Source organism: Bos indicus, chromosome 1 (assembly GCF_029378745.1).
Source record: "Bos indicus isolate NIAB-ARS_2022 breed Sahiwal x Tharparkar chromosome 1, NIAB-ARS_B.indTharparkar_mat_pri_1.0, whole genome shotgun sequence".
NCBI lineage: Eukaryota > Metazoa > Chordata > Mammalia > Artiodactyla > Bovidae > Bos > Bos indicus.
In genome coordinates, this window is record NC_091760.1 from 142,517,044 (window position 1) to 142,542,367 (window position 25,324).

Below are 25,324 nucleotides of genomic sequence, written 5' to 3' on the forward strand. Positions count from 1 at the left end.
CGGTTTCACCCCAAGGGAACAGTGCTCCTCAAAAAGTCCCTGGGGATCACACGGGGTCACATAACCACTGGGGGACCCAGGCCAAGAGACCCCGAGTGGCAGGCAGCACCTACAATTCACCGGGGCCCTAAAGTTCACTGGAGACACTGTCATTCCAATAAATGATTTTAGCCCCAGGCTTAAAGCAGGTGCTTAGTGACATATGAATCATTTATGAAGAATGTTAGGACAGTTCCTCTTCCAACCACCTGACCAGGGTCACACCTGATGAGAGAAAAACCAGGATTCCCAGACCCTCGGAGAAGTTGAGGGACACGGGGGCAGCGCAGGACTCAGCAAAGACAACTCAGTGTTTAGTGTTCTGTGGGCCCGTTTATTTCCTTCCAAGACCATTTGCGTTCCAGCCACATCTTCCCGGAATGAACCCAACCACACAAGGTCAGTACGAGACCGCAGTCTGTTTTTAAAGTGCTACCCAGGAATACAATCACGGTCGGGTTAAATTCATCACCACGCTTGATCATCAAGCCAAACCTCTCCGCATACCTGGAAACCCTTTTGTTTTCTTCTTAAAAAAAAAAAAAAAAAAAAAAATTGTAGCTTTGATATAACACTGGGGAGGGGGGAACTATAAGCCTAAATCATAAATGGCACATTACTGGTCGTTTGGAAGCTGGGGGAATGGGGCTGTGCTGTGCTCAGTCATGTTCAACCCCTCGCAACCCCATGGACTGTAGCCTGCCAGGCTCCTCTGTCCATGGGATTTCCCAGGTGAGAACACTGGAGTGGGTTGCCATTTCCTCCTCCAGGGTGAATGCGGCAGTTTGTTGCATTTTGACTGCTTCCTCATCTGGAAGGAAGGAATGCCAAAAAAAAAAGGAGGAAGCAGAGAGGTGTAACCTGAGTTCGCTTTGTAGGACTAGCAGTGCTGATGTCCCTGGGCTGCCTGCTTTGGTCATCACGCCTTCACAGGCTTGGGGTGGTGGTGGCAGGACCTGGCAACAAGGTCTAGGCTGGTGCTGAGACCTGTTTTTCATCTGATGGAGTTAAATGTTCTGGCTTCCAACAGCCACCAATTTATATTTCAAGTTTCAAGACTGAGGGCCATGAGAACATTACTCAGAAAACATTTGAATTGAGTGGCAGCAGTGTAAATTAACCTTTCCCTTTCTGTTCAAGAAGAAAAGGTATAGCATTCTTCTATACATGTGACCAGTAAGACCAATCAAACATCTGGACAGGCACCCAGCTTGTCATTGGCTGGCAGCGGCAGGCCAGGTAGTTATCTCTAGAAATCCAGGGATGCTTGTGGACTTAAACTTGAGACCTGGCTGAAATAAAGTGCTTGGTCTAAACCTTCTTCCTCACAGCAGGTTTTCAGCCAGAATGATGAGGTGGGTACTTCTGTTGATGCTACATGAAAACAGACACACACCTGAAGGTCCATTTCATTCCTCAGGAAATAACACAGGCTCATCCTTAAACAAATCCAATAGAAGTACTGGCAACTTATTAAAACCGACATGAGCAGCTGGTTCCAGACATACAGATACACATTACCATTAGTGTTCATGAGAAATTGCTTTCAAAGCACCACTCTGCAAGAAATTTCATCAAAACAATATCAAAAGCCCCCAAACCACTCTCACGTGTGGAAAAGGTAAAGGGAATGAAGTGATTTACAATAAGTAGGTTTTGCATTTGGTGTATAATCTTAATTGATGTTTGGTGTCAATGACATTTAACATAAATATCCTACACTATTAAAAAATACACCTGGATAAACAGCTTGGAAATGAAACATTCACAGTATCAATACAGCCCACGTTCTCACGGCACTACCCTGACCCTACCTTTCATTTTTCCTGTCTTATTCCTATGTCAGTGTCCTCTGTCACTTCAGAAAAATGCATTTGCGGGAGACTAATGTATGTGCATCTGGAAGGTAGGCTCCTGGAGTGACTTAAATGTTCAGGGTTCTTGAAGTGCATCTAGCAGACACCAGCAGACATGCATCTCGCCAGCACACACTCCCTCTTGTGTTAATCCATGTGCTTCTCCCTCACAGGTTGGACGGAAAGCCCCTGACACTTCCCCAGGACCCTGAAAAGGAGTCAGGTCTTGAGAAAGTTGAGAAGCAGAGCCCTGGATGAAGGTATGGAGCAGTGAGCAGGATGCTTGTGGGGTTGTTCAGGAATGGGAATGGCTATGACTTCTTTTAGAGTGAGAAAGTTGAAAGTAAGACTGTGACACCTTCACACTCAAGTAAGTCGAGTTCAAATCAAATAAAAAATTGCACTGACAACTTCTGATCAGTGTCTGACATTCTGACACACACAATACCCTCTTAGAATTAATTCTGAAATGTCACAGGTTCTGCCGAGCACATGAGAAAGGACAAGAATCCCTCAAGTGAAACAGAACATTAATGAGACCATTGGTTCCAAAAGACTAGTAGTGATTTCTAGTCTGTGGTGACTAACTTGGTATGAACATACTAGATTTTGGAATGTCAGGTGCTAATTTACAGTGATAACAATTGGAGTATAATCTTTAAAAGCAATGTATGCTAAAAAAGTCATTTTACAGTCAGTTGATAATTATTGGGACACCTAAGGATTTTGAATAGTGCGTTTTAAAACAAAATTCCTGGTTTTTAAGTTTTTTTGATGTGGACCATTTTTAAAGCCTTTATTGAACCCGTTTCAATATTGGTTCTGTTGTTTATACTCTAGATTTTGGCCACGAGGCATGTGGGATCTTAGCTCTCTGGCCAGGGATTGAACCCATACCCCCTATACTGGGAGGTGAAGCCTTAACCACTGGACCACGAGGGAAGTCCCTATAATAAAATTCTTAATGTTATTTTCTAACCTCATCCTCAAAATGAAAAAGAGTAGGAAAGGAAAGAAGTCTATAAACTTGATTTTTATAAAGGTTTCTGCTCATCCCTGGCTCTCTTCCATGAAGTATATGTTGAAGGAGTCACAAAGGCACCTCTAGAAAGGGGCTCACCCAATTTCCTATCTGTGACAGAAGCTGAGTTTTCATAATTGCCTTTGAGTCTTACGAAGAAAAATGGATCTTATGCAAAACCTGTCATCAGGATGACAGGTGCTCCTTAATAAGCATTTCTCCTAAAAGTGCCTCATCCAGAGGAGTGAAAACCTGTGACTGGACCCCAGGGGAAGGGCTCACGGATGAGGAACATGGTTTCCCCCTGGGAAAAGGCGAATTGATGAGGAAGGTGGTTTGGAAGATCCATAGGATACTAACATCGTGTGCCAAGCTCACTGTTTTTCCCACTGGAAATTAAAACAAGGGCCTCCCAAGAGTGGCTGAGCAGCGTTCACAGTAGCATTCTGAAGAGCTCATAAAAGAAATCTGATGTGTGTTTGGCTCATTTGTTATTAAACTTCCATTCCTAAGACTCACACCTGAGACATAAAATGATTTCCTCCTTTGCCCTGATAGTACTTTGTTTCAGCTGTTGGCAATATTTGGCAAAACCTTGAACTAAAGAAAAACCACGTATGTATGGTGAACACAGCCTTGTGTTTGTGGCTTATTGCTCCTGACTTCATCTGACGGGCTGGCTGCTCTCCTGCGAGCCCGGACGGCAGACGGCAGGGAAAACATTCCGTGTGTTGACTGCTCTGTTGGTATTATTATAGCTTCTGACGCTATTCAGAAAAATGTAAAACCACCTAAGGCTTTACATATCTCCTACTTGCAAATAGGCTCAAAGTAAACTTAGAAAAGTGTTCAGCATAATATGCATAGGATATATTTAGTATTTGCATAATTTTTCAAATTATATGGCTAATATCAAAGGCAAGTGTCTTCCTATATTTGTCAGTGTTTCCATTACTGCAGTGATTGCTCTGTTTGCCCGCGTCCCTCCTCTCACTCCGCAGGGGCAGCCGCACTTTTTATTCTGAGTAGCCAATCAGGAGAGGTGACCCATCCATTCCATTCACAGTGACAGCACGGAGGAGCCGTCCCCTTTGCTATGTGGTCCAGGCACCAACCAAGGTTAGAGCATGGAGGACCGAGCTCGTTTCCCCAGCTGCCCGTCCACAGCCCCTTACAGTGAGTTCCACAGCTCGCACGGGAAGTATCCTCCCATCTAACTTCAGTCCTCAGCTGTGAGCACAGACAAACGGTGGAGTCTTCGGGTCCCCTGGCTTCTGGTGGCAAATTGGGCTTTGCAGATTCTCTTCAGGGAAGCCTCCTGGATGGAGACTTTTTTTTTTTCCCTTTAAAAGACAAAATGGTTGGAAAAACCCCAGCTAGACGGTGGACAGGGCAGCCGTCCAGCAGCTCGCTGGCCCTCTGGCTGTATCCCGGCGGGTGGCGATGGTGGGTCCGCACCTGCAGCTTCCCTGGGGAGGGGGCACCGGCCTACGGGCAGGGGTCCGAGGGGGCGCCATTCAGGGTGCTCTGGCCCCGGTGCCTGGAGAGCAGCTTCTTGTTCAGGATCCGGGAGAGCGTCACCCCCTTCCTCCGTGCCCCATCAGGCTGCTGCAGGAACACGAGGTCGTTGTGTGACTGGCTCAGGCCGGGGTCTTTCTGCTGGTGCCGCCGGCGGAAGAAGAGCTTGGCACCCTTCCTTAAAATTCCTCCTGAAAGAACAAGGCACGGGGTCAGAGGGCTGCGGTGAGAGGCTGGGACGTGTCCGGGAGGGAAGGAGAGAAGGCAGCTCCAGTGACTAACACAGGCAGCCTGTGACTGCAAGCGCAGAAAGGCAGCTGGGTCAGGCCTGTGCGCAACACAAGAGCTCCCAAGGCGTAGTGAGCACAGCAGCTTAAAAAAGGAGAGTAGGGGCAGTGGGCTGGACTGTCCCTTGGAATCCATTCCCAGGGAAGGCACTCAGATCCCTGACTTTTAGGGGTCCCCTAGCCCTACCCACTCCTTGTCATGAGGAACAGTATAAGTAGCAGAGCAGGGCTCTAATGACCCAGAAAGGATGCTCCGATATCAAAACCAAATTAAGGACTCTGACAGAAACGATTTTCACCTTCTTAGGAAAGTTGTTGTTTAGTTCGAGTCGTGTCCGACTCTTTGTGACCCTGTCGACTGTAGCCCGACAGGCTCCTCTGTCCATGGGATTTCCCAGGCAAGAATACTGGAGTGGGTTGCCATTTCCTTCTCCAGGGGAGCTTCCCGACCCAGGGATCAAACCCACAACTCCTGCACTGGCAGGTGGATTCTTTACCACTGAGCCACCTGGGAAGCCCCTTAGGAAAGTTAAATGACACTTATTCTTTTGGGGAGGAAGAGCTTTTATAACTCCAGATCCAGCATGTGTCTATTAAGCTAAGTCACATGACATGTCTGTTACTTGATCACTTTTGATCTACAAAACCTCAATTTTGCTTGTTCGGATCTATGCAAATTCGATGTAAAATGATGGAACATGAACTAGAAAAATATAGCAGCAGCAATGATTTCAACGGCGATGGTTCCTTAAAGGTTAAAGGCCAGTTACCATAGCAACGGGACAGAGCCCACTAACCTGCTTTCACTTCCACAAACTAGTTTAACATCCTGTGAATAAGGCCCCACCAGGGTCCTTTCCAGTCAGGCTGTGAAACCCATGACCATTTTGCATGCAGGAGTTAAGGACTTTGAAAGAAGAATGGCTTGACCTTCCCAATAAGGAGCTTTATAGCTAATCTGGCAATTCATTCTTTTCATGACAGATCCAGCAAGTACTTCAAAAGCTGTGACATATGCAAAACCATCCGGCTTAATCCAAACAGGAGGCCTGAGGGCAACACTTTGCTCTTCTAGCTGAGACAGATAATTGTGGAATCTGACCGAGCCCTGTCCACAGACCTTTGCAGGATCAGCACTGACTGTGGGGAAGGCAGCAATCCCGTGAATTTCAGAGGCCACACCCTAGACCTGAACTTAAGGATGCCCGTCCTACTTGCTCTGCCCAGAATGGATGGGTCTCCTCTCCTGATTGGCTGCTCAAATAAAACCCCTGAGGACTGAGAGGTGGGACAGAGAAACAGAGAAACCACCGCGGGAACGAAAACACCATGACAAGTGTAGGAAGACCTCTGCCTTTGATATTAGCCATATGCCTTGAAAACTCAGAAGCTTCTGTGCGGAAGCGCAAGAGAAACGGGCTGAGTTTCATTGGGTCAAAGCTGCCCCCAAAGAATTGTTTTGGTTCTCTCTTTGGATACAATCACCTTTCAAGAAGGCTGAATAGGATATACATATATACATCAGTCAGTTCAGTTCAGTCGCTCACTTGTATCTCTTTGCGACCCCATGGATTGTAGCACGCCAGGCCTCCCTGTCCATCACCAACTCCTGGAGTTCACTCAAACTCATGTCCATTGAGTTGGTGATGCCATCCAACCATCTCATCTTCTGTGTGTGTGCATATATATATATATATTTACAATTATATATATTTATAGTTATATATATGTATATGTCGGAGAAGGCACTGGCAACCCACTCCAGTACTCTTCTTGCCTGGAGAATCCCATGGCTGGAGAGGCCTGGTAGGCTGCAGTCCATGGGGTCGCTACGAGTTGGACACGACTGAGCGACTTCATTTTCACTTTTCACTTTCATGCATTGGAGAAGGAAATGGCAACCCACTCTAGTGTTCTTGCCTGGAGAATCCCAGGGATGGGGGAGCCTGGTGGGCTGCCATCTATGGGGTCGCACAGAGTCGGACACGACTGACGCGACTTAGCAGCAGCAGCAGCAGCAGCATATGTATATGTACATGTATTATATGTATATATTTACAATTATTAAAATATATATAATTGCAAATATATAAAAATATCTATATAATTGTAAATATATATATATATACACAGAGGATGAGATGGTTGGATGGCATCACCGACTCAATGGACATGAGTTTGAGAAATGGCAATGCATTCCAGTATTCTTGCCTGGAAAATCCCATGGACAGAGGAGCCTGGCGGGCTACAGTCCATGGGTCACAAGAGTCAGACACGACTTAGTGACTAAACCACCACCACCACCAGAGTTGGGAGGTGGTGTGCGGGGGCTTGAGGAAGGCTGGAAGAGGGACAAAGCAGAAAGGTGAATGTAAGTCTCCGTGGCTTTACTTCAAGTCAACGGGCCTGAATGGCTGCTCCCTGGACCTCAGAGGTCCATTCCTGGATCCATTCTAATCCCGGGAAGATGCAGCGTATCTCAAAAAAAAACAGCAGGCAGGGTGCATGATGGCAGGGGTCACCACAACCCATGGGGCCTGACTCTGGAGTCTGGCCAATGGGGTGGATACAGTGATGCCTGATGGTTAATGACCTAGGGACTCAAATGTCCCAGAGGCTCCCAACCTGGCCAGGTTCCCTTAGGTTCGGGTAGGCGGGGGATGGGAAGTGCTTAGGAGGTGTTTCTGGTCTACAGGTAGCTGCTCTGGGTTAAGCTCACAGTCACTCAGTCATGTCTGACTCTTTGCGACCCCATGGACCTCAGCACACAGGCTTCAGCCCCTCAAATAGCATGTAAATGTGGGGCTGTCACATCAGAACAGAGGAGAGGGAGGGAGGTCCGAGGGACCCATCTGGTTAATCTAGACTCTAATCCCACTTCCCATTCCCATCTCCCTGGGGTGGGGGACAGGGAATGGAAGTGTGGGGAGGGGAGCAGACCAGTCTGTCCCCCAGGCCAGCTGCAGACCTAGGGATGTGTAAGCCAGCAGTAAGAGAACCTCCCCTTGAACACTCCATCCACAAAGCCCATTTCACACGTGTCCCTGTGCTGAAATCCCATCCGGGGTTTGGAGCCAAGATCTAAGGTGTGAGTGGGGGCGGTGTCACAGTTTGAATCTTGTCCATCCAGAATTCTTATGTTGGGGTCCTAACCCCAGGTCCTCAGAATGTGACCTTACTTAGAGATATGGTCATGACATTGGCGATTCAGTTATAGCAAGGTCATTAGGACAGGTGCTAATCAAGTATGACTGGGGTCCTTATAAAAAGGGGAAGTTTGAACAGAGGCGCACTGGGAAACGCCATGTGAAGATGAAGGCAGAGCTCAAGGTGATGCACCTACAAGCCAAGAGGCAACGTGCTATGTTGTTAGCAATCCCCCCCAAACCCCAAAGCTGGGGGAACGGCTGGGACTGACCCTCCCTCCCAGCCTCAGGAGCAGCCAGCCCTGCCCACACCTTGATCTTGGACTTCCAGCCTCTGGAACTCAGAGACGAGATCTCTGTTGTTTAAAGCACCTCACCTATGGAGCTCTGTTTCAGCCACCCCCAGGGTCTAACACAGACGAGACAGGGAAGGGGAAGATCTGACTTAGGATGAGGATCCTGGAACGGCAGCCGTGTCCTTTTGTATCCCTGAACCCTGGATACCGTGTGGAAGATTGCGCTGCCCTCCCTGCCAGGCACACGCGTGGTTTCTGTCCTTCGTCCTCCACCCTCTGGAGCAGGGGTGCTGTGTTGTTAACTGCCTGCTCAGCATCAGTCCAGAACCAGATGCTGCCACATGTGCTCTGGTTCAGATTGACCCCTAACTTGCCACAACTTGCCACACTCTGGGGACGTCGGCTTTTTGGACAGAGGATGGTCACGTGAGGGGCGAGACTGAGGTTTGCACCTCTACAAGCTGCAGCCCAGGTTACGTTTCCCAGCCACCTCCAAGGGTGCTCTCATCTCTTGCTTACAAATAAGGAAGTAGAGACTCAGAGAGGGACATGCTTTGTCCTTCAAAGCTTGGCTCCTCTGTGCTGCTGAGGATGCATCTGAACTGGAGGTAGCTGGCGGGCATCTGGAGGGCCGGTCTGCCAAGTTGCTGCTGGGGAGTTCTCCAGAGGGTGGGACTGAGCAGTTCTCAGAGGGAGCTCAGAGCAGAGCCCTGCTGTTTGGCAGGGACTGGGATAGGCTTCCGGGCATGATGAAAGGCATGCCGGTGGCCTGGGGAGGACAGAATATTCCAGCGCTGTGAGCCCTTCTCCAGGCTCTGCAGTTTAACTCATCACACATGAAGAAGGACCAGTACAAGCCGAGGTTATTCCATTTTCATCACTGAATAAAAATGTGATCGTCTGTTTAAACTTGGTCACTCAAGCACAGTGACCTTCGGGGTAAATGACTGGGGATGGACACAGCACAGCTGCGCTTGGTGGACACCGATACAGCCGCAGCACGGCAGGTCGTAGCTCAGACGGGCAAGTGCACTCATCTTTGCAGGGAGGCAGGGCCATTCAGAGCCACATGACCAGGACGCCGCACCCAGTGTTCTGTGCCAGCTTGCCCAGCGTGCCCAGCGACTCCATCCGGCACTGAGCTGAGTGTTGCTGGGAAGCCCCTGTCCATGTGGTCCAGGTCTCCCACCTGTGCCTGAGCCCTAGGAGATACCCCAGGTGACGTGCATGGCCTTCATCCAATCAACTGAGAACAAAAAGGAAGGATCCCCGGGCAGAGATTCTGCCTCAAGACTGTGGCATCAGCTCCTGTCTGCCCTGTAGGTTTCAGACTCACCCACACAACCCAGATCCTTGAAATCTAGAACCAATCAATTCTGTTTCCCTGGAGAACCCTGATGACACAAGAACTCTAGTTTGGAAGGTCACACTTTCCCCAGGCCCCAGAATCTGTCACTCCTTGCTGACAGGGGAACTCACAACCATGGGGCAATGGAGAGAGGCTGTTCAGATTTAACAAGCCCACCTCATTCACCTGCCGGGCAAGAAGCAAGGCTCAGACCTCACTCCTGATCTTAAAGATGCCTGAAGGTCAAATGTGAAAAGGGGTTACGTGAAACTTAAGGCAAATAACCAAAATCTTACACGGTACCAGGAAGAGAAAAAAAAATCTTTCTCTGGTTCCAGCAAGGTTGCTGCTGCTAAGTCGCTTCAGTCGTGTCCGACTCTGTGCGACCCCACAGACGGCAGCCCACCAGGCTCCCCCGTCCCTGGGATTCTCCAGGCAAGAACACTGGAGCGGGTTGCCATTTCCTTCTCCAATGCATGAAAGTGAAAAGTGCAAGTGAGGTCGCTCAGTCGTGTCTGACTCTTAGCGACCCCACGGACTGCAGCCCACCAGGCTCCTCCATCCATGGGATTTTCCAGGCAGGAGTACTGGAGTGGGGTGCCATTGCCTTCTCCGCCAGCAAGGTTAATAAAATATATATGTGTGTGTGTATATATATATAAGGCTCAAGTATAAACACGTTGTTTAGTTGCTCAGTTGTGTCCAACTCTTTTGCGACCCTATGGACTGTAGCCTGCCAGGCTCCTCTGTGCATGGGATTTCCCATGCAAGAATACTGGAGTGGGTTGCCATTCCCTTCTCCAAGGGATCTTCCCAACCCAGGGATTGAACCTGTGTCTCCTACATTGGCAGGTGTATTGACAGGTGTATTCTTGACCACTGCACCGCCCCCGAGAAACCCCATAAACTCATATACGAAGGAATTAAAAATAATTATTCTATTTGACGTTGCAGATACTCCCCACTTTATTCCTGCTTGTTTCCACAGTTTAACAGACATAAATCGCTCAAGGAAAAATGTGTGCCAACATCTTACAGACAGGAGAACGGTGACCAAAAGCAAACTTGTAAGTTGCAGTTTGCTACCCAAAGGACAGCTTTAGACTTCAAGGGGAACCATGGACAGCCCATTTATAGAAATGACTACCTTTTAGAACCAAGGACAGTTATGGAGGCCGGTCTGTCTGTATTTCTTGGCGAGGTGGTGGTGTCACGTGGGCTAACCCCGTCCTGTCTTTCCCTGAGATGCCGGTCTCCTACCACCTGACCAGGGCACTTTGCAGGAGGGAGGTGGGGAAACTAGCATCCTGGCAAGGTCCAACTGGGAAGGGACGGGAGGGATGGGGACGTGGGGAGCTTATCTAGCTTCCAGCTCAGTTAGGATATCTGCTTTCCTCATAGCAAGACTATTCTTAATTTAAAAAAATATATAAAACAAAAATAACTTACTGTGTAGGCAATTAACTCTGGTTGGCATAGCGATCCTCTTAAGTTAAAGGGGATGAGCAGGAGATGGAGAAAAGGAAGAAGTGAAAAGAAAAGTTTGCAACAGCAAAATCAGAATGTGAGACGGTAAGAGTTTGAAGCATTTACATCACACAACGTAGGATGCTACTGTGCAGGACATTGGTTTGTTTCTCTTTGTCTTACTTTTGAGTGTTTTTCAAAGTCTCCACCGATGCTTTTGTTCTGACTTGTGGTAAAACAGACATAAAATGTACCATCTTAGCCACTTCTACGTTTGGTTTGTCTTAAGCGCATTTGCAGTGTGGTATAAGCATACCAGGGCTTTGTTAAGCTAAAAATAAAACTAGTTTGAGAAATGCATTTCCTGTCTTGGCTGCATCATCACAGTAAGTAGATTTCCAATCAGCAGAATTCCAGGGGAATTCTAACAGGCAGGCAGGTCTCAGAAAGCTAACTTCCTCCTGTGACAGGAGACACAGGTGGTTCTTAATCTGAAAACTGTTTTTAGTTTACAAAGGAGAGCTGCCTCCTTATCACCAGTTTCAGTGGGAAACAGCAACTATCTGCACAACGCAGAACCATCTAAGGTTCTGACAACAAATCTCTCAGATAACACTGAGAGATTAACACTGAGAATATAAAGCACTTTTTTTAAGTGCTACCAAATGCGTCCCTTTAAAAAATCCTGCGTCTGTGAAGCCCTAGGAGTGAGGTGCGTCCTGGGAGCCCAGCGCCATCCTCCGGGGCTCAGGGTGGAGGACCAGCACATCTGTGGGCACCAGGTCCCCAAGAGTGAGGGTGTCACCCATCCCACCGGCCACGGGAGAGAAGCAGGGTGGCCAGGACACAGCAAGGACACACACCGCAGGGAAAGAGCTCCCTGGGAGGAACGGCAGAGGGAGCGAGGGAGGAGGGAACAGCGGTCTCCGAATGCACCTGGGTTGGCGAGGCTCAGCCTTTCAGAATGGGCTGAGGGCGGGAGGCAGGGCCAGCTTCTGTGAGAAGAGGAGACGGACGGCTGCTGGTCTGTTGGGCACAGAAGGGGCACATCCACCTGTTCCCCGTGTGTCCACCCTGCCCAGTGCCCACCTGCCTGCCTTAGGCCCAGGTGAGCCCCCTTGGGCAGCTCTGGCCCCAAGACACCGGGGGCGGAGGTCGGGGGCTGGTGCATGCCAGGCTGTGGACCAACAGCCAGGCCACCTTTTCCACAGCAGAAGCCAGGAAGCCACCACAGAGCCAGTGCTCAGGTCACCACTCCCCACGCCACTCCTGGTCACCTGATGGGGCCCTGGGGATAAGGTCTCAACACTGGGCAGGGGGCAGATGGAGTCTCTTCATCTCAGGGTCTGGAACCACACCTAGGAATCCTCTCCTCTCTCTCTCCTCCTCTTCTAACTTCTGCCTCCTCCCCGATCTGTCCCCGATCTGCAGGGGTGGGTCAAGGGGGAGAGACAGGAATCGAATGCGGAGGGCTCTCCAGCTCCATCCCAAGGATACCAGGGCTGTCCTGTGCCCCGAGGTGTGATGAGCGGCAACCCTGGCCTCGACCTGGCTGAAGCCAGCAGCACCCCCTACTCCCAGCTATGACAATTGAAATTCTCCAGCCACGTCCGGCGTCCCCTGGGGAGGGGACATGATTGCCCCAAGCAGGAACCACTGCACTGGTCCGCGGCACCAAGAACAAAGGAGCAGAAGGCAGAGCCGCTGACCACGGTTCCCGACTAGTGAGATTCCTAATGTCTACCCTCGCCGAGGAACCAGGACAGAGCTGTACCCAGGACTCCTGGATTGGCCCCAGCCCCTGCCTCGGCTCTCCTATCCCATGCTCTGCACTGGGACCTCCTATAACCGCTCGGCCGGTGGGGTTCTCGGGGAGGCGGGCACCCGCAGTAGGTATATCCCCGAACATGGAGGAGGGAGCTGAGACTCAGTGAGTCTTGAAGCCTCACATCTAGAGCTGGCCAAACCTCTGGGCTAAATTCTCTTGGCAAGTATCTTCAGGTCACCATCGTGCCAAAGCACTGTCTGGATTAAACTGCACACTGAAGAAATGTACAGATTTAAAGCCCTGTTTTAGTGCTAATGCAAAACAGTCGCTTATTCTAATTCAATGATTACCTCACCTCCACACATGTGTTAAGTTAATTGGCTAATTTTCTAGGGAGCTCTCTCTCTGTGGGTCCTGTTAGGGCTGAGTGGGGAGGTCTGGTTTGGTTTCAGTTGGAGGGAAGAGTCTGAGAGGCATGCAAGTGCAGGGGAGCCCATCTGTGCAGCTGAGGGAACCCCAGTCTCTGCCCAGCTGGTCTCCTTGGCTCCATTGTGGTATGTGGCTCCTGGTGGCCCCTCTCCATGCTCTGGATGGTTCTACTCCCAGGAGGAGGGTGCACAGACAGAGAACAGGGTGCCTCTAGCCATGAACACCAAGTGGCCCCGAGAACACAGAGAGATGACCCGGCCACTCACACGCAGAAGGGTTCTGAACGTGTCCCCAGCCCTGCCCATGGGCTCGAAATGGGCTCAAACATTGAGTGCAGGTGTTTTTGTAGGCGTGGGGGTGCAAGGGTAGGGTGCCCTTGTAGAGGAGAAGGGAAAGAGAGCAGAGGCTGAGAACTGAATTTCAGTCTGGAAACTAGCAGGAGACCAAAGCCACAGACTGGCAGAGGGGAGCAATGGGGAGCAGGGCCGGGCGGGGAGGGGCTGGTACCTTTATGCTTCTTGGCAGCGGCTGGCTCCAACTCCGACACACTCAGGGAGCTCTCAGACAACTCGTCCCCCTCGGGGTCCTGCAGGGCCTGGCCACCCCACGCCCCAGCGGGTGGCTCTTTCTCCAAGTCCCAGGAGTCCAGCTCTATCTCCTGGGGCTCCAGGGCTGGTAGGGTCCCCACTGGGGCCTCCTCCGGTGGGGCAGAGGTCACAGCTGCCTCCGGCTGGTCCTGGGGGGCATCCTCTTGGTGGGCACCATCCATGGAGGCTGCGTAGTCCAGCATCAGGGCCGCATCGCTGTCCTGAGATAGCGAGGTCTGTCCAGGGGCGAGAGACAAAGTCAGGGTGAGGAAGGTGCCAGGATACTCGGGAGGAGCAGTGAGCTGGAGAAGCCTTGGCAGCCCCCCACACACAGCCGTGGGGGTGGTTTCGGCGTCCGAAGGTGCCCGGCCCTCCAAGGAGACAGCTAAGGAAGCTGAGAATCAGTGGACGCAGGTCTCCCAAGGCAGAAGGTCGGCCTGAGGAGCCAGGCTGGGGGAATCTGGGAAAAAGCACCCTCTCTGGGTGTGGAGGTGGCACATAGTCTGCTTAGTGACCACTGACAACCGCCTTTTCTGACCCAAGTCAGAAATGCCCACTGATTCAATCTGGGACAATTTGACCTTCAGTAAAAATGAGGCTTTCTTGGCGGCTCAGCAGTAAAGATTTCCCCTGCCAGTGCTGGAGATGTGAGTTCAGTCCCTGAGTTGCAAACATCATCTAGAGGAAGAAACGGCAATCCACTCCAGTATTCTTGCCTGGAGAATCCCATGGACAGAGGAGCCTGGTGGGCTACAGTCCAGGGTTCGCAAAGAGTTGGACATGACTTAGCGACTAAACAACCACAACAAAAATGGTAAGTCAGCTGGACTAAATGATCTAGAATAAAACCTTAGAGAAAGAGGAGATGGAGACAGTCACAAGTCTTGTCCTTATTTGTTCTTTTTTTTTTTAAGCCTCTGGTGCCTCAGACAGTAAAGAATCTGCCTGCAAATGCAGGAGACCTGCGTTCTCTCCGTGGGTCGGGAAGATCCCCTAGAGAAGGGAATGGCTACCCACTCCAGTGTTCTTGCCTGGAGAATCCATGCATAGAGGACCCTGGCGGGCTACAGTCCATGGGGTCACAGAGGGTCAGACACGACTGAGTGACTAACAGTTCTACTCTCATTCTTATTTTTGGTTTTTAGTTTGGTATAGTTTTGTTTTTGGTCACACTGCTTGGCATGTGGGATCTTAGTTCCCTGACCAGGGGATGGAACCCCCTACCCCCTGCAGTAGAAACTTGGAGTCCTAACCACTGGGCAACCAGGGAAGCACATTCACTCATTTATTAATCCTAAAGAAAACCCAACTACTGAACTGAGCCGGGTGCTTCCAGAGATGCTATCGCCCCCTCCTGGCTGCTTCTGGAAGTGCATGCAGGAAACCCAGAGGCATCACCTGGCTCTTGGAAGATGGTTTCCAAGGCCACCCACACCCTGGGTACAATTGCAACATTGGTGACTCGCCCCTAGCACTTCCCACGATCTATTATGGCCCCTTTCCCAAGAGCCAGGGGCTCAGTTCTCAGCATGCCCTCCTATCCACCCTCTTATGCCCTCAAGAAATCAAGCTACCCGCCGTGTCCAAAAATTCATCTTTCTCCTTGTCCCTTCCCAACTACTAAATTTCCCACCTGCCCCTCCATCACTCACATTTTCTTTGCTCATTCTGAAAGGTTAAAAAGAGTTAGGGACTGTCACCTAGGCCCTTTCCCTGAAGGGCTAGCCTCTCCAGTAGCCTGGCCTGCCCATTGTCCACACGGGATGCCTCGAGCCTGCCATCTGCCCTGGACTAAGGTCACAGAGCAGCACAAGGAAGGCACAGGGACAGGGATGTGTTTTAAAACAAGTTTCATTTCTCTGACTGCAGGAGGCATAAAGTTTCACTGCAAAAGGAAGGGTTTGGAAATGAGTCATGTGTAAAGTGAAAGTTCCCCAAGACGGCTTGGTGATGGGGGTGGAGGTCCTGTCCTGAAGGGGAGCTGACCTCATCTTGGTCTTTCTCTTTCAGTAATTTTTCTTCAAATGATTCACCAACCTCTCAACACTCAAAGCATCCCAGGTCAGAAACCATCAAGTTCCTTCCTCAACAGGATAAGCTGCGTAAACAAAAATGCCACAAGTAATCCCTTGTTGCTGTTGCTGCTGCTGCTAAGTCACTTCGGTCGTGTCCGACTCTGTACAACCCCATAGAGGGCAGCCCACCAGGCTCCTCCGTCCATGGGATTTTCAGGGCAAGAGTACTGGAGTGGGGTGCCAAGGGATTCTCTGAATCCCTTGTTGGGGGAACACAATCTGACATTCCCCAGGTGGCGCTAGTGGTAAAGAACCTGCCTGCAATGCAGGAGACCTGAGAGATGCAGGTTTGATCCCTGGGTCAGGAAGATTGCCTGGAGGAGGACATGCAACCCACTCCAGTATTCTTCCCTGGAGAATCCCAAGGAGAGAGGAGCCTGGTGGGCTACAGTTCATGGGGTTGCAAGGAGTTGGACACGACTGAAGCCACCTAGCAAGCACGCAGGCAACCTGACATTCCAGGGGTGGAACTTTTCGGAGTTAAGTTGAGAGCCAGGGCAGGGCAGGCGTGGGAGGAGGAGAGGCTCACCTTGGAGACCCCGGATATGATGATTGTGCTCTTCTTCCTCGGGGACTTGAGCTTCAGCTTCGAGGACTCGCTGAGCTGTCGGATGGCGACTTCAGCCACCGGGTCGGCCCCGTTCAGCACCAGCAGCTCTGCCGGGGGAAGAGCAGGGTCGGACACATTAGCAAAACCTGGAACTTCGACAGGAACTTCAAAGACTGGGCAACAGATCTGGTCGTTAAGGAGGGGCTGGCAAACATTTTCTGTAAAGGGCCAGAGAGTGACTAGCTTGGGCTTTGTGGGCAGCTGGCCTGTCACAAGTACTCCACGCTGTCTCAGAAGTGGGTAAGCAGAGACCAGATGTAAGAGTGCACACCGGGGACTTCTCCCCTGGATGTGGTCCAGTGGATAAGAAGCTGCCTGTCAATGCAGGGGATATCAGTTTGATCCTTGGTCCGGGAAGATTCCACATGCCTCGGGCCAACTGAGCTTGTGTGGCACAACTATTGAGCCCAGATTCTAGAGCCCATGCTCTGCAACAAGAGAAGTCACAGCAATAAGAAGCCTGTGCAGTGCAAATACAGAACGCCCGTGCGTGGCAACGAAGACCCAGTGCAGTCAATAAAATAGAAGTAAATAATACAATAATTTAAAAAATTATACTTTTTTTTTTACAGTGGGCATGGCAGGTTCTGGGGAAACTTCATGAGCAGGACAGGCAATGTTACTGGTCTACAGCTGATGCTCTGTGCTTACACACACTCACCAAGGTGTACGCTTCACATCATGCACTTAAAAAATAGTAATAATTTTGTTTATTTATTTTTGGCTCTGCTACTGCTCGGGCTTCTCTCCAGGTGCGGCAAGTGGGGACTAGTCTCCAGCACAGGCTCTAGAGCACAGCTCAGTAGCTGCAGTGCACAGGCTTAGTTGCTCTGCAGCATGTGGGATCTTCCCAGATCAGGGATCGAATCAGCATCTTCTGATTGGCAGGGGGATTCTTCACCACTGAGCCACCAGGGAGGCCCTCACATCGGGCATTTTAATGTATGGAAGTGATGCCTCAGTGGAGGTGATAACTAAGGCATGTAAGGAAACAGAAACCTCTGAGCTTTGGGGAGACGTGAATTCTGAAGGGCAGTGCAGCTACCCCCTGGCCCTCCCAAGTTCGCACACACAAGCTATTGTTCAGGGTGTCAAGCGACCGTTCATGGAAGCTGCTCCTCCCCAGGATTAGCCCACACCCCGGCCAACATCCAGGGAATGCTTAACTCGGACCCAAGCCCTGCAAAGAACTCAGTGCGTGTTATTTCAGGTAAATACTCCCAAGGTCTCCGGGGCGGGGGATTTTTTCAGTCTCCATTTGAGGAATGGGGAAGACAGGAGGCAGCCAGGTGGGCGGCAGGGCTGGGACCTCCCCCACTCCCCCCCCCCGCCCCCCATCAACCCGGCCAGGTCTCTCCCACTCAGAGATGCTGCTGGATCTCACAGGTAATCGCTGCTGTAGGGCAATTAAAAGGACATGGGTGAAGGAGCAGGATGTCAACAGGAACTTTTTCTCACTTTGGCCTTAGTCTGTGGACCACAGATGCTCCACTTCCACAGCAGTCGTGAAGGACCAAGTGGTGGAGACCTATGTGGTCAATGACCACCCCCCACCCCCGACCCCAGGGGAAGAGCAGAGCATGGTGAGGGCTCCCGGGAGATGGCAGCGCTGCCAGTCCCAGGTCTCAGGACAGGGATGGCGGCACCGAGCCCAGAGCTTCCGTCCATCCTCAGAGATCCCAGCCGGGTGTCAGCTATGCTTGAGAAAGCTTCCAGGGTCCTTGGCTGCACAGAGCGGGCTGGGGATCCACAGCAGGGACACCCTGCTCAGGGTGAAGGTGCCCCCATGGTACAAGGCAGAGCTGAGCAAGGACTCTCGGGAGCAGCCAAAGGAGGGGTATTGCTTCCGCCGAGGATTCTGCAGTTGTTGTCGGTGGAGGGGCGGGTACCCTGCAGCTCCCATAGAACCAGGGAAACTCCCATGGGGAAGAGGCAATTTTCCACTCCTGCCAGGCTCTGAGAACACCCAGCCATCCCAAGACAGCACCCATCAAAGGAGCGCTGCCTGCCCCGTGCCCACCTCTCCCATCCCATCCGTAACCTTAACAAGGAAAGAAAAACAGGACTCGGTGGACGGGGGCTGGTGGGCGAGCTGGAGAGAAGCTGCCTGCTCCATCCTTCTCAAAGTGCAGGTCACATGTGATGATCAAAGGGAGGAAATTTAACCCCAAATTTAGATTGTGTTTTGACTCCAATGGCAGTGACACAAGTGACCAGGAAGTGAGAACCTGCATCCAGAGCTCTGGGAACACTAACCCAGTTACAGGGGCTTCCCAGGTGGCGTTAGTGATAAAGAACCCACCTGCCAACGCAGGAGATGTAAGAGACCCAGGTTCCATCCCTGGCCGGGAAGATCCCCTGGAGGAGGGCATGGCAACCCACTCCAGTATTCTTGCCTGGAGAATCCCCATGGACAGAGGAGCATGGTGGGCTACAGTCCAAGAGGTTGCAAAGAGTTGGACACGACTGAGTGACTTAGCATGCCACCTTATTACAGAGGTTTCCGGAGACAAAAAATAGAGAAGTCTTTACAATTATATCCCTGAATCCTGCTTATTTTATGATATCCAGGTAATTGGCACACCGAACAAAAGGAAAAATCACAGCCATAAATTTTTCGCAGTGAGGCATGAGCTGGGTTTTCTGCTTCTTTTGTCCAAGTTCCCTGGAACTTAGGGCAGGGATGCCAAGGCCACTCTCAGTCCTCCACTGACTTCCACTTCCCTCGTGTTCTTTTAGGTCCTCACTTATCCTTGAAAAAAACAACTCTTCCCCAAACTCTAACAAGGAAATGCGTCTTCTCACCAGATGAGAGCTCGCAAGCAGAGCCGGAAGGAGCCGACTGGGGACCATCTCGAGTGGCCTCACGTTACCTGTGTCTGAGGAAGAGAATGTTTTGCTGACGGGGGCACCGTGGCAGGAGATGGCCTCGACCGAGATGTCCTTCTCGATGACCTTCACCTTGACAGGTGTCCTCAGGGGAGACTCTGCCGGGAGAAATCCTGGTTATAGCGGCCCTTCGAAAGCTGTCCGACTCTGCAGTCACCGGAAAGTGAAATCATGTCTCATTTCAGCTCTACTTCAAGCAGCCTGGGGGGCTTCCCTGGTGGTCCAGCGGCTAAGGCTCTACACTCCCAAAGCAGGAGGCCCGGGATCAAGCCTTGGTTAGGGAACTAGATGCCACATACCGCAACAAAAGAGTCCCTGTGCCACAGCTAAGACCCAAGGCAGCCAAATACGTAAATATAACTAACTGTAACAACCTAGAGGGGTGGGATGGGGAGGCAGGGTCAAGAGCAAGGGGACATGTGTATATCTATGGCTGATTCGTGTTGATGCTTGGCAGAAACCAACACAATCCTGTAAAGCAATTACCCTTCAATTAAAAAATAAATAAACTTTAAAAATGTATTCCTAATTAAATATTCATGCAGCTGGAAAAGGTAAGAGGAAAACCTTAAGATATCTTTAACACACTCTTTTATTCTTTTTCGGGGGGAGGAGAGGAATGCCCCCAAAGGGGCATTGGAAACCTAGGTTTAAATAAAATTTCAGAAACCTTTGAATGAAGCCAGAATTTCACTTTCTGATTTTCATTCAAGAACTGAGCCAAGTGATTTTTTCTGGCATGATAATACTTCTTTATAGGCAGGAACACAGTACAGATTAAAAAGTAATAATAAATCATACACTTCTACAGAAGTTGTCTCCAAGGCAGTGGGTGTGGGGACAGGTACAGAATTTGACAGATCTAAAACCACTATGCATCCAGCCTCCGAATGAACGATTTTTAACGTGAGAAAATATACTGGCTGCTCACATCTAATGTTTTAAGATAAAGTGCTGCCCCATGTAAATGTCATGGCGTACTTAATTTAATGAGATATTTCATCTAGTATCTTGACTTTGGTATCAGAATACACTGCAGGGTTGAACCTTGCTTTGTCTTGTCCTGCGTCTGACAAGATAGAAAGATAATTGTCTTGGGAAAAAAAAAAAAAAAAAAAGCTATGCAAAAGCCTTGCCAATTACCATTCTTCCTGTGCCAGGAGATTTTTCTTAGGAATAATCATGCAGCCTACAGTGCTCTGCAGTTTATAGATGCAAGACATTTCCCAGGGAAGCGTGATTTCAGATTTTCTACGGGGAGGAGCCTCACCAGAGCCCATCGGGGACGCCCTCCCTGCGTCGAAGCGAGGCTTGGTTCTCACGGCAGTGACAGCAGTGACCACGGTCCCGCATGGCATCACAGTGCGGTCTTTTTCTATCTTTGCAGCAGGAACAGGCGGAGGCATTTGCCAGGGTTTTACCTCACCGGGTTCTATGTAAGAAAACTGTAGAGAAGGCTGGTTACCTGCTTTGTGGTCCATGCCGACGGACACCTCGCCATGGCACACTGCCTGCCTTTGCAATAACCTCTGATATCTTTAACTGTCACTTAGTATCATAATTAATGGGTAAGAATTCTGATTTTCCCAGAATTGACATAGAAGGATGAGACTCAGGCTCAGACCCAGCCACTCAGCTTGTAAAGATAGGAACACAGGCTGGAGAACCAAACAAAATAAGATAGCCCTGTCTGAGTTAGGCCTGAGTGAAAGGACGTCACGGGCGGTTATGTTGGGCAGACGATGCTGCGTAACCCCGGGCAGGAAGCGTCCCACTCATGTCTAGAAACGTGTGGGAGGAACAGCAGCTCTTCTTGGATAAGCGTCTTGCTTCAAGGTGAATGAGAGCAGGAGTCTGACAGACGTAAATTGTGGTGCCCTATAGCAAGGTCACAGTTGTGGAGCCCTATACCCAGGTCACAGGTGTGGCGTCCTACACCAAGCTCACAGGTGTGGAGCCCCACACCTTGGTCACAGGCGTGGAGCCCTACACCGAGGTCACAGGTATGGAGCCCTACACTGAGGTCACAGGTTTGTGCCGTACACCGAGGTTACAGGCATGGAGCCCTACACTTTGTTCACAGGTGTGTGCCCTACACCGAGGTCACAGGCACGGAGCCTTACACCGAGGTCACAGGTGTGTGCCCTACACCGAGGTCACAGGCACGGAGCCCTACACCGAGGTCACAGGTGCAGGGCCCTACACCGAGGTCACAGGCGTGTGCCCTACACCGAGGTCACAGGCGTGGAGCCCTACATTATGGTCACAGTTGTGGTATCCTACACCAAGGTCACAGGTGTGTGCCCTACACCGAGGTCACAGGTGTGTGCCCTACACCGAGGTCACAGGTGCAGGGCCCTGCACTGAGGTCACAGGTGTGTGCCCTACACCGAGGTCACAGGTGTGGAGCCCTACATTGTGGTCATATTTGTGGCATCCTACATCGAGGCCACAGGATAAAAATTTCCGGAATTAACCAAGCCCCACAGCAACTGTTTACCGTGAACTTCTGGATCTAAACCTGCCAGCTCCCTGACATATTATGTAAAATACCCACCCTTCTACCCACTCTATAGCATCCTAACCAATCACTTAATACCACCATTCTAGCATGAATTTCCTTTGTCTTGAGGCCAATAGTTCTTGGAAGGGGTTGGCTCTCCCTTGAGCCTGTCCGCTGTTCTAAGAGTGTCTCCCACTCTAATAAATTCTATTCTCTCATTCTGCCTCATGTCTGGAAATTCTTTTTCACCTTGTGCTCAGACCATGACATCAACAAAGACGTCCCTTTGCTCAAGTGGGTGGGGCAGGACGTTGGCCTCATAGAGGACCTCATACCTCTGCCGTTACTGAACCCAACGCCGAGCTGCCCAAGGAGGCCCCGCTGGTTAGCGTAAAGCTCTGAGGCCCGGAAGGCTGCTTCTTGAACAAATCCAAGGGGACAGTCGTCATCGCCAACAAAGCTAAAGAGATAGGGGATGAGTGGGGAGAACCATGGGTGTCTGCACGGGAGCAGGATGGCCCAGAGCAGCTGCGCCAAGAAGCAACCCTGGACGCGCCCCCCACCTCTCACCCCTCCCCACCCTCCTGCCTTGCTCACTGGGAAACGCTCCCATTTCAGACCATTTTAGAAAAGTTAGTGTTGTGAAAGATACAAGAGGGCTGTGGAAACGCCACAAACCAAGGGGGCTACAGAGTTATGAAGATCAGAGGTGGTATGTGATCCTATCCTGGACTAGGATCACTATACTAAGATCAAATACTGCTAGGAAGGACCTTAGGGTATCGGCTGATGGGAACTGAAAAATCTGGTGGGTAGATTAACAAAGTGAATCAGTGTAACTCAGGAAGCTGATAACGACACTGTGGACAAATAAGAGAATGCCCCTATTCTTAGGAAGCACATACTAAAGAATTTAGGAGCAAAGGGCTAGGATGCCCCATACTTAAATGCACATGGTTTACCCTGAGTGTGTGTGTGTGTGTGTGTGTGTGTGTGTGCGTGTGGCGAGAGAGAAAGACCAACTGACAGCAACCGCCATGCATGAGCACAAACAATGAAGGAAATGGGCAAAATGTTAAAAATATCTGAGTTTGAGTAAAGGTTATATGGTTGTTCTTTGTCCTGGTTTTTGTTTTTTCTTAAGTTAGAAATTTCACAAATCCCATCAGGCTGGACTGGAATGAAATTCCCACAAGGCCAGCAGGGGTGGTGCCCTGGGCCTGGATTAGCAAACAGCAGTTCCACCCTGTGTTCAGACCACACACCCTCTCTTGGAATGTCAGTTCTTATCTCAGGAGCATCCCAGTTATCTCCAGACTACAGAGCTCAGGAAACTGCCTCAAAATTATGGCTAATTAACTAGGGAGCTTGAATTGCTTTTTTCCTATGTCTTAGTAACTTTAGGAGATAAACAGATGGCTTAGTTTCACAGCTTAATTGGCCAGGCAAGGGTCACCTCTCCATTTTGTTCATAAAGATTTTAAGAAACCTAATAAATACTGAAACTATGGATTTACACACATACATACACAGGTTCACACTCAGTCTAGAGAGTTTTACCTCTGATTATTGTTTTCTTTTATCTAAAGCACGTGCCCAATTTTGGAGAAGAGAATGGCAATCCACTCCAATATTCTTGCCTGGAGAATTCAATGGACAGAGGAGTCTGGAGGGTTACAGTCCATGGGGTCACAAAGACTCAGACACGACTGAGCCAACTAACACTTTACTTCAAAGCATGTGCTCAGTTTAAGCTGCTGGGGCTTCTTTTACAAGGAAAAGCCAGTTGTAATTCATGGAGACAGAAAGCAGAAGGGTGTGTGCCAGAGGCTATGGGAGAGGCATGGGGAGTGAGTGTAAGTTTTGTAAAATGAAGGATTGACATTGAAGCTGAGGCTCCAATACTTTGGCCATCTGATGCAAAGAGTGGACTCACTGGAAAAGACCCTGATGCTGGGAAAGATTGAGGGCAGGAGGAGAAGGGGGCAGCAGAGGATGAAATGATTGGATGGTATCACTGACTCAACGGACATGAGTTTGAGCAAACTCTGGGAGATGGTGAAGGACAGGGAAGCCTGGTGTGCTGCAGTCCATGGGGTCGCAAACAGCTGGACAAGACTGAGTGAATGAACCACAACAAAGATGAATTTTGGAGATGGATGGTGGTGATGGCTGTACAACCATGTGAATGCACTTAATGCTACTGAATTTTACACTCAAAGATGGTTAAGATGGTAACATTTATATATGTTTTACCACAATTAAAAACTGAGATAAAATCTAAAAAAAGAAGGTTTATTAAGCCCAAGAAGGCTGAAAACTGCTTCTCAAGCCAAAAATTGTTGCATAAAAGATTTTGGATATTTGTTTTAAAAAATGAAAAGAACCAGTTGAATATACTCTTTCTCAGAATGTTTGACCTTGCTAATAACTAGAGTTACTGCTGACAAAGGTCCATATAGTTAAAGCTATGGTTTTCCCAGTAGTCATGTATGGATATGAGAGTCGGATCATAAGGAAGGCTAAGCACCGAAAAGTTCATGCTTTCGAACTGTGGTGCTGGAGAAGACTCTTAAGAGTCCCTTGGACTGCAAGGAGATCAAACCAATCAACCCTAAAGGAACTCTTTAGGATTTCCATCAGGCCACCTGATGGAAAGAGTTGACTCACTGGAAAAGACCCTGATGCTGGGAAAGATTGATCAGGAGGATAAAGGGGCGACAGAGGATGAGATGGTGGGATGTCATCATTGACTCGAGGGACATGAGTTTGAGCAAACTCCAGGGGATAGTGGAGGACAGAGGAGCCTGGTGTGCTGTGGTCCATGGGGTCACAAAGAGTGGAACAGGACTTAGTGACTTAACAACAACAACAATAATTGGAATGGACTTTTGACTAAACATTCCATTGGGAAAACCTGGAGTGGCTTAGTGGGCAGGGCCAATTCTTCTGCTGAATCTCCCACCCTCCCTGCTCCAAGGCCCTGGCCAGGGCTGCTGTATGACCCTCCCAGAGAGCAGACCTCCTTCTGTCTGCTGAACACCCACCTTCTGAGGACTGCCCATCATCTGAAATCTGCAGGTGCAACTCCCTCGACTTGGCATTCAACTCACTGTGGAAAGAAGGGCTGTGAGTCCTTAAAAATGCTTTAATATTTTCTTGAAATAGTATTTTGTTTTCTGATTTGACAGAAAGGAATGCAAATCACCATCAATATTTAAGAAACTACAGAGACATATAAGCCAAGAAAATACAAAGATTATCAGCAACTTCACTATCCAGAAATAGTTAATATTTGGTGACTAGTCTTCTAGGATTAGGATTCCCAGGTGACTCAGTGGTAAAGAATTCACTTGCCAATGCAAGAGATGCAGGTTCAGCCCCTGGATAGGGCATATTCCCTGGAGTAGGAAATGGCAACCCACTCCAGTAGTCTTGCCTGGAAAATCCCATGCACAGAGGAGCCTGGTGGGCTACAGTCCATG

At 49.8% G+C, this 25,324-nt stretch overlaps 1 protein-coding gene across 1 annotated transcript in view; it reads right to left on the reverse strand.

Moving 5' to 3' along the window:
• Window positions 1-352: 352 nt before the first annotated feature.
• The window catches only part of C2CD2 (C2 calcium dependent domain containing 2), a 65,962-nt gene continuing 40,990 nt past the window's right edge, over window positions 353-25,324 (reverse strand). Inside the window, exons 8-14 of the mRNA XM_019962952.2 lie at window positions 24,887-24,951; window positions 22,175-22,299; window positions 20,607-20,781; window positions 19,321-19,434; window positions 16,367-16,494; window positions 13,683-13,998; window positions 353-4,625 (exon numbers count right to left, since the gene is read on the reverse strand). Of these exons, the coding sequence (XP_019818511.2) occupies window positions 4,405-4,625; window positions 13,683-13,998; window positions 16,367-16,494; window positions 19,321-19,434; window positions 20,607-20,781; window positions 22,175-22,299; window positions 24,887-24,951 (1,144 nt within the window). The 3' untranslated portion in view covers window positions 353-4,404. The remainder of the gene's footprint in view (window positions 4,626-13,682; window positions 13,999-16,366; window positions 16,495-19,320; window positions 19,435-20,606; window positions 20,782-22,174; window positions 22,300-24,886; window positions 24,952-25,324) is intronic.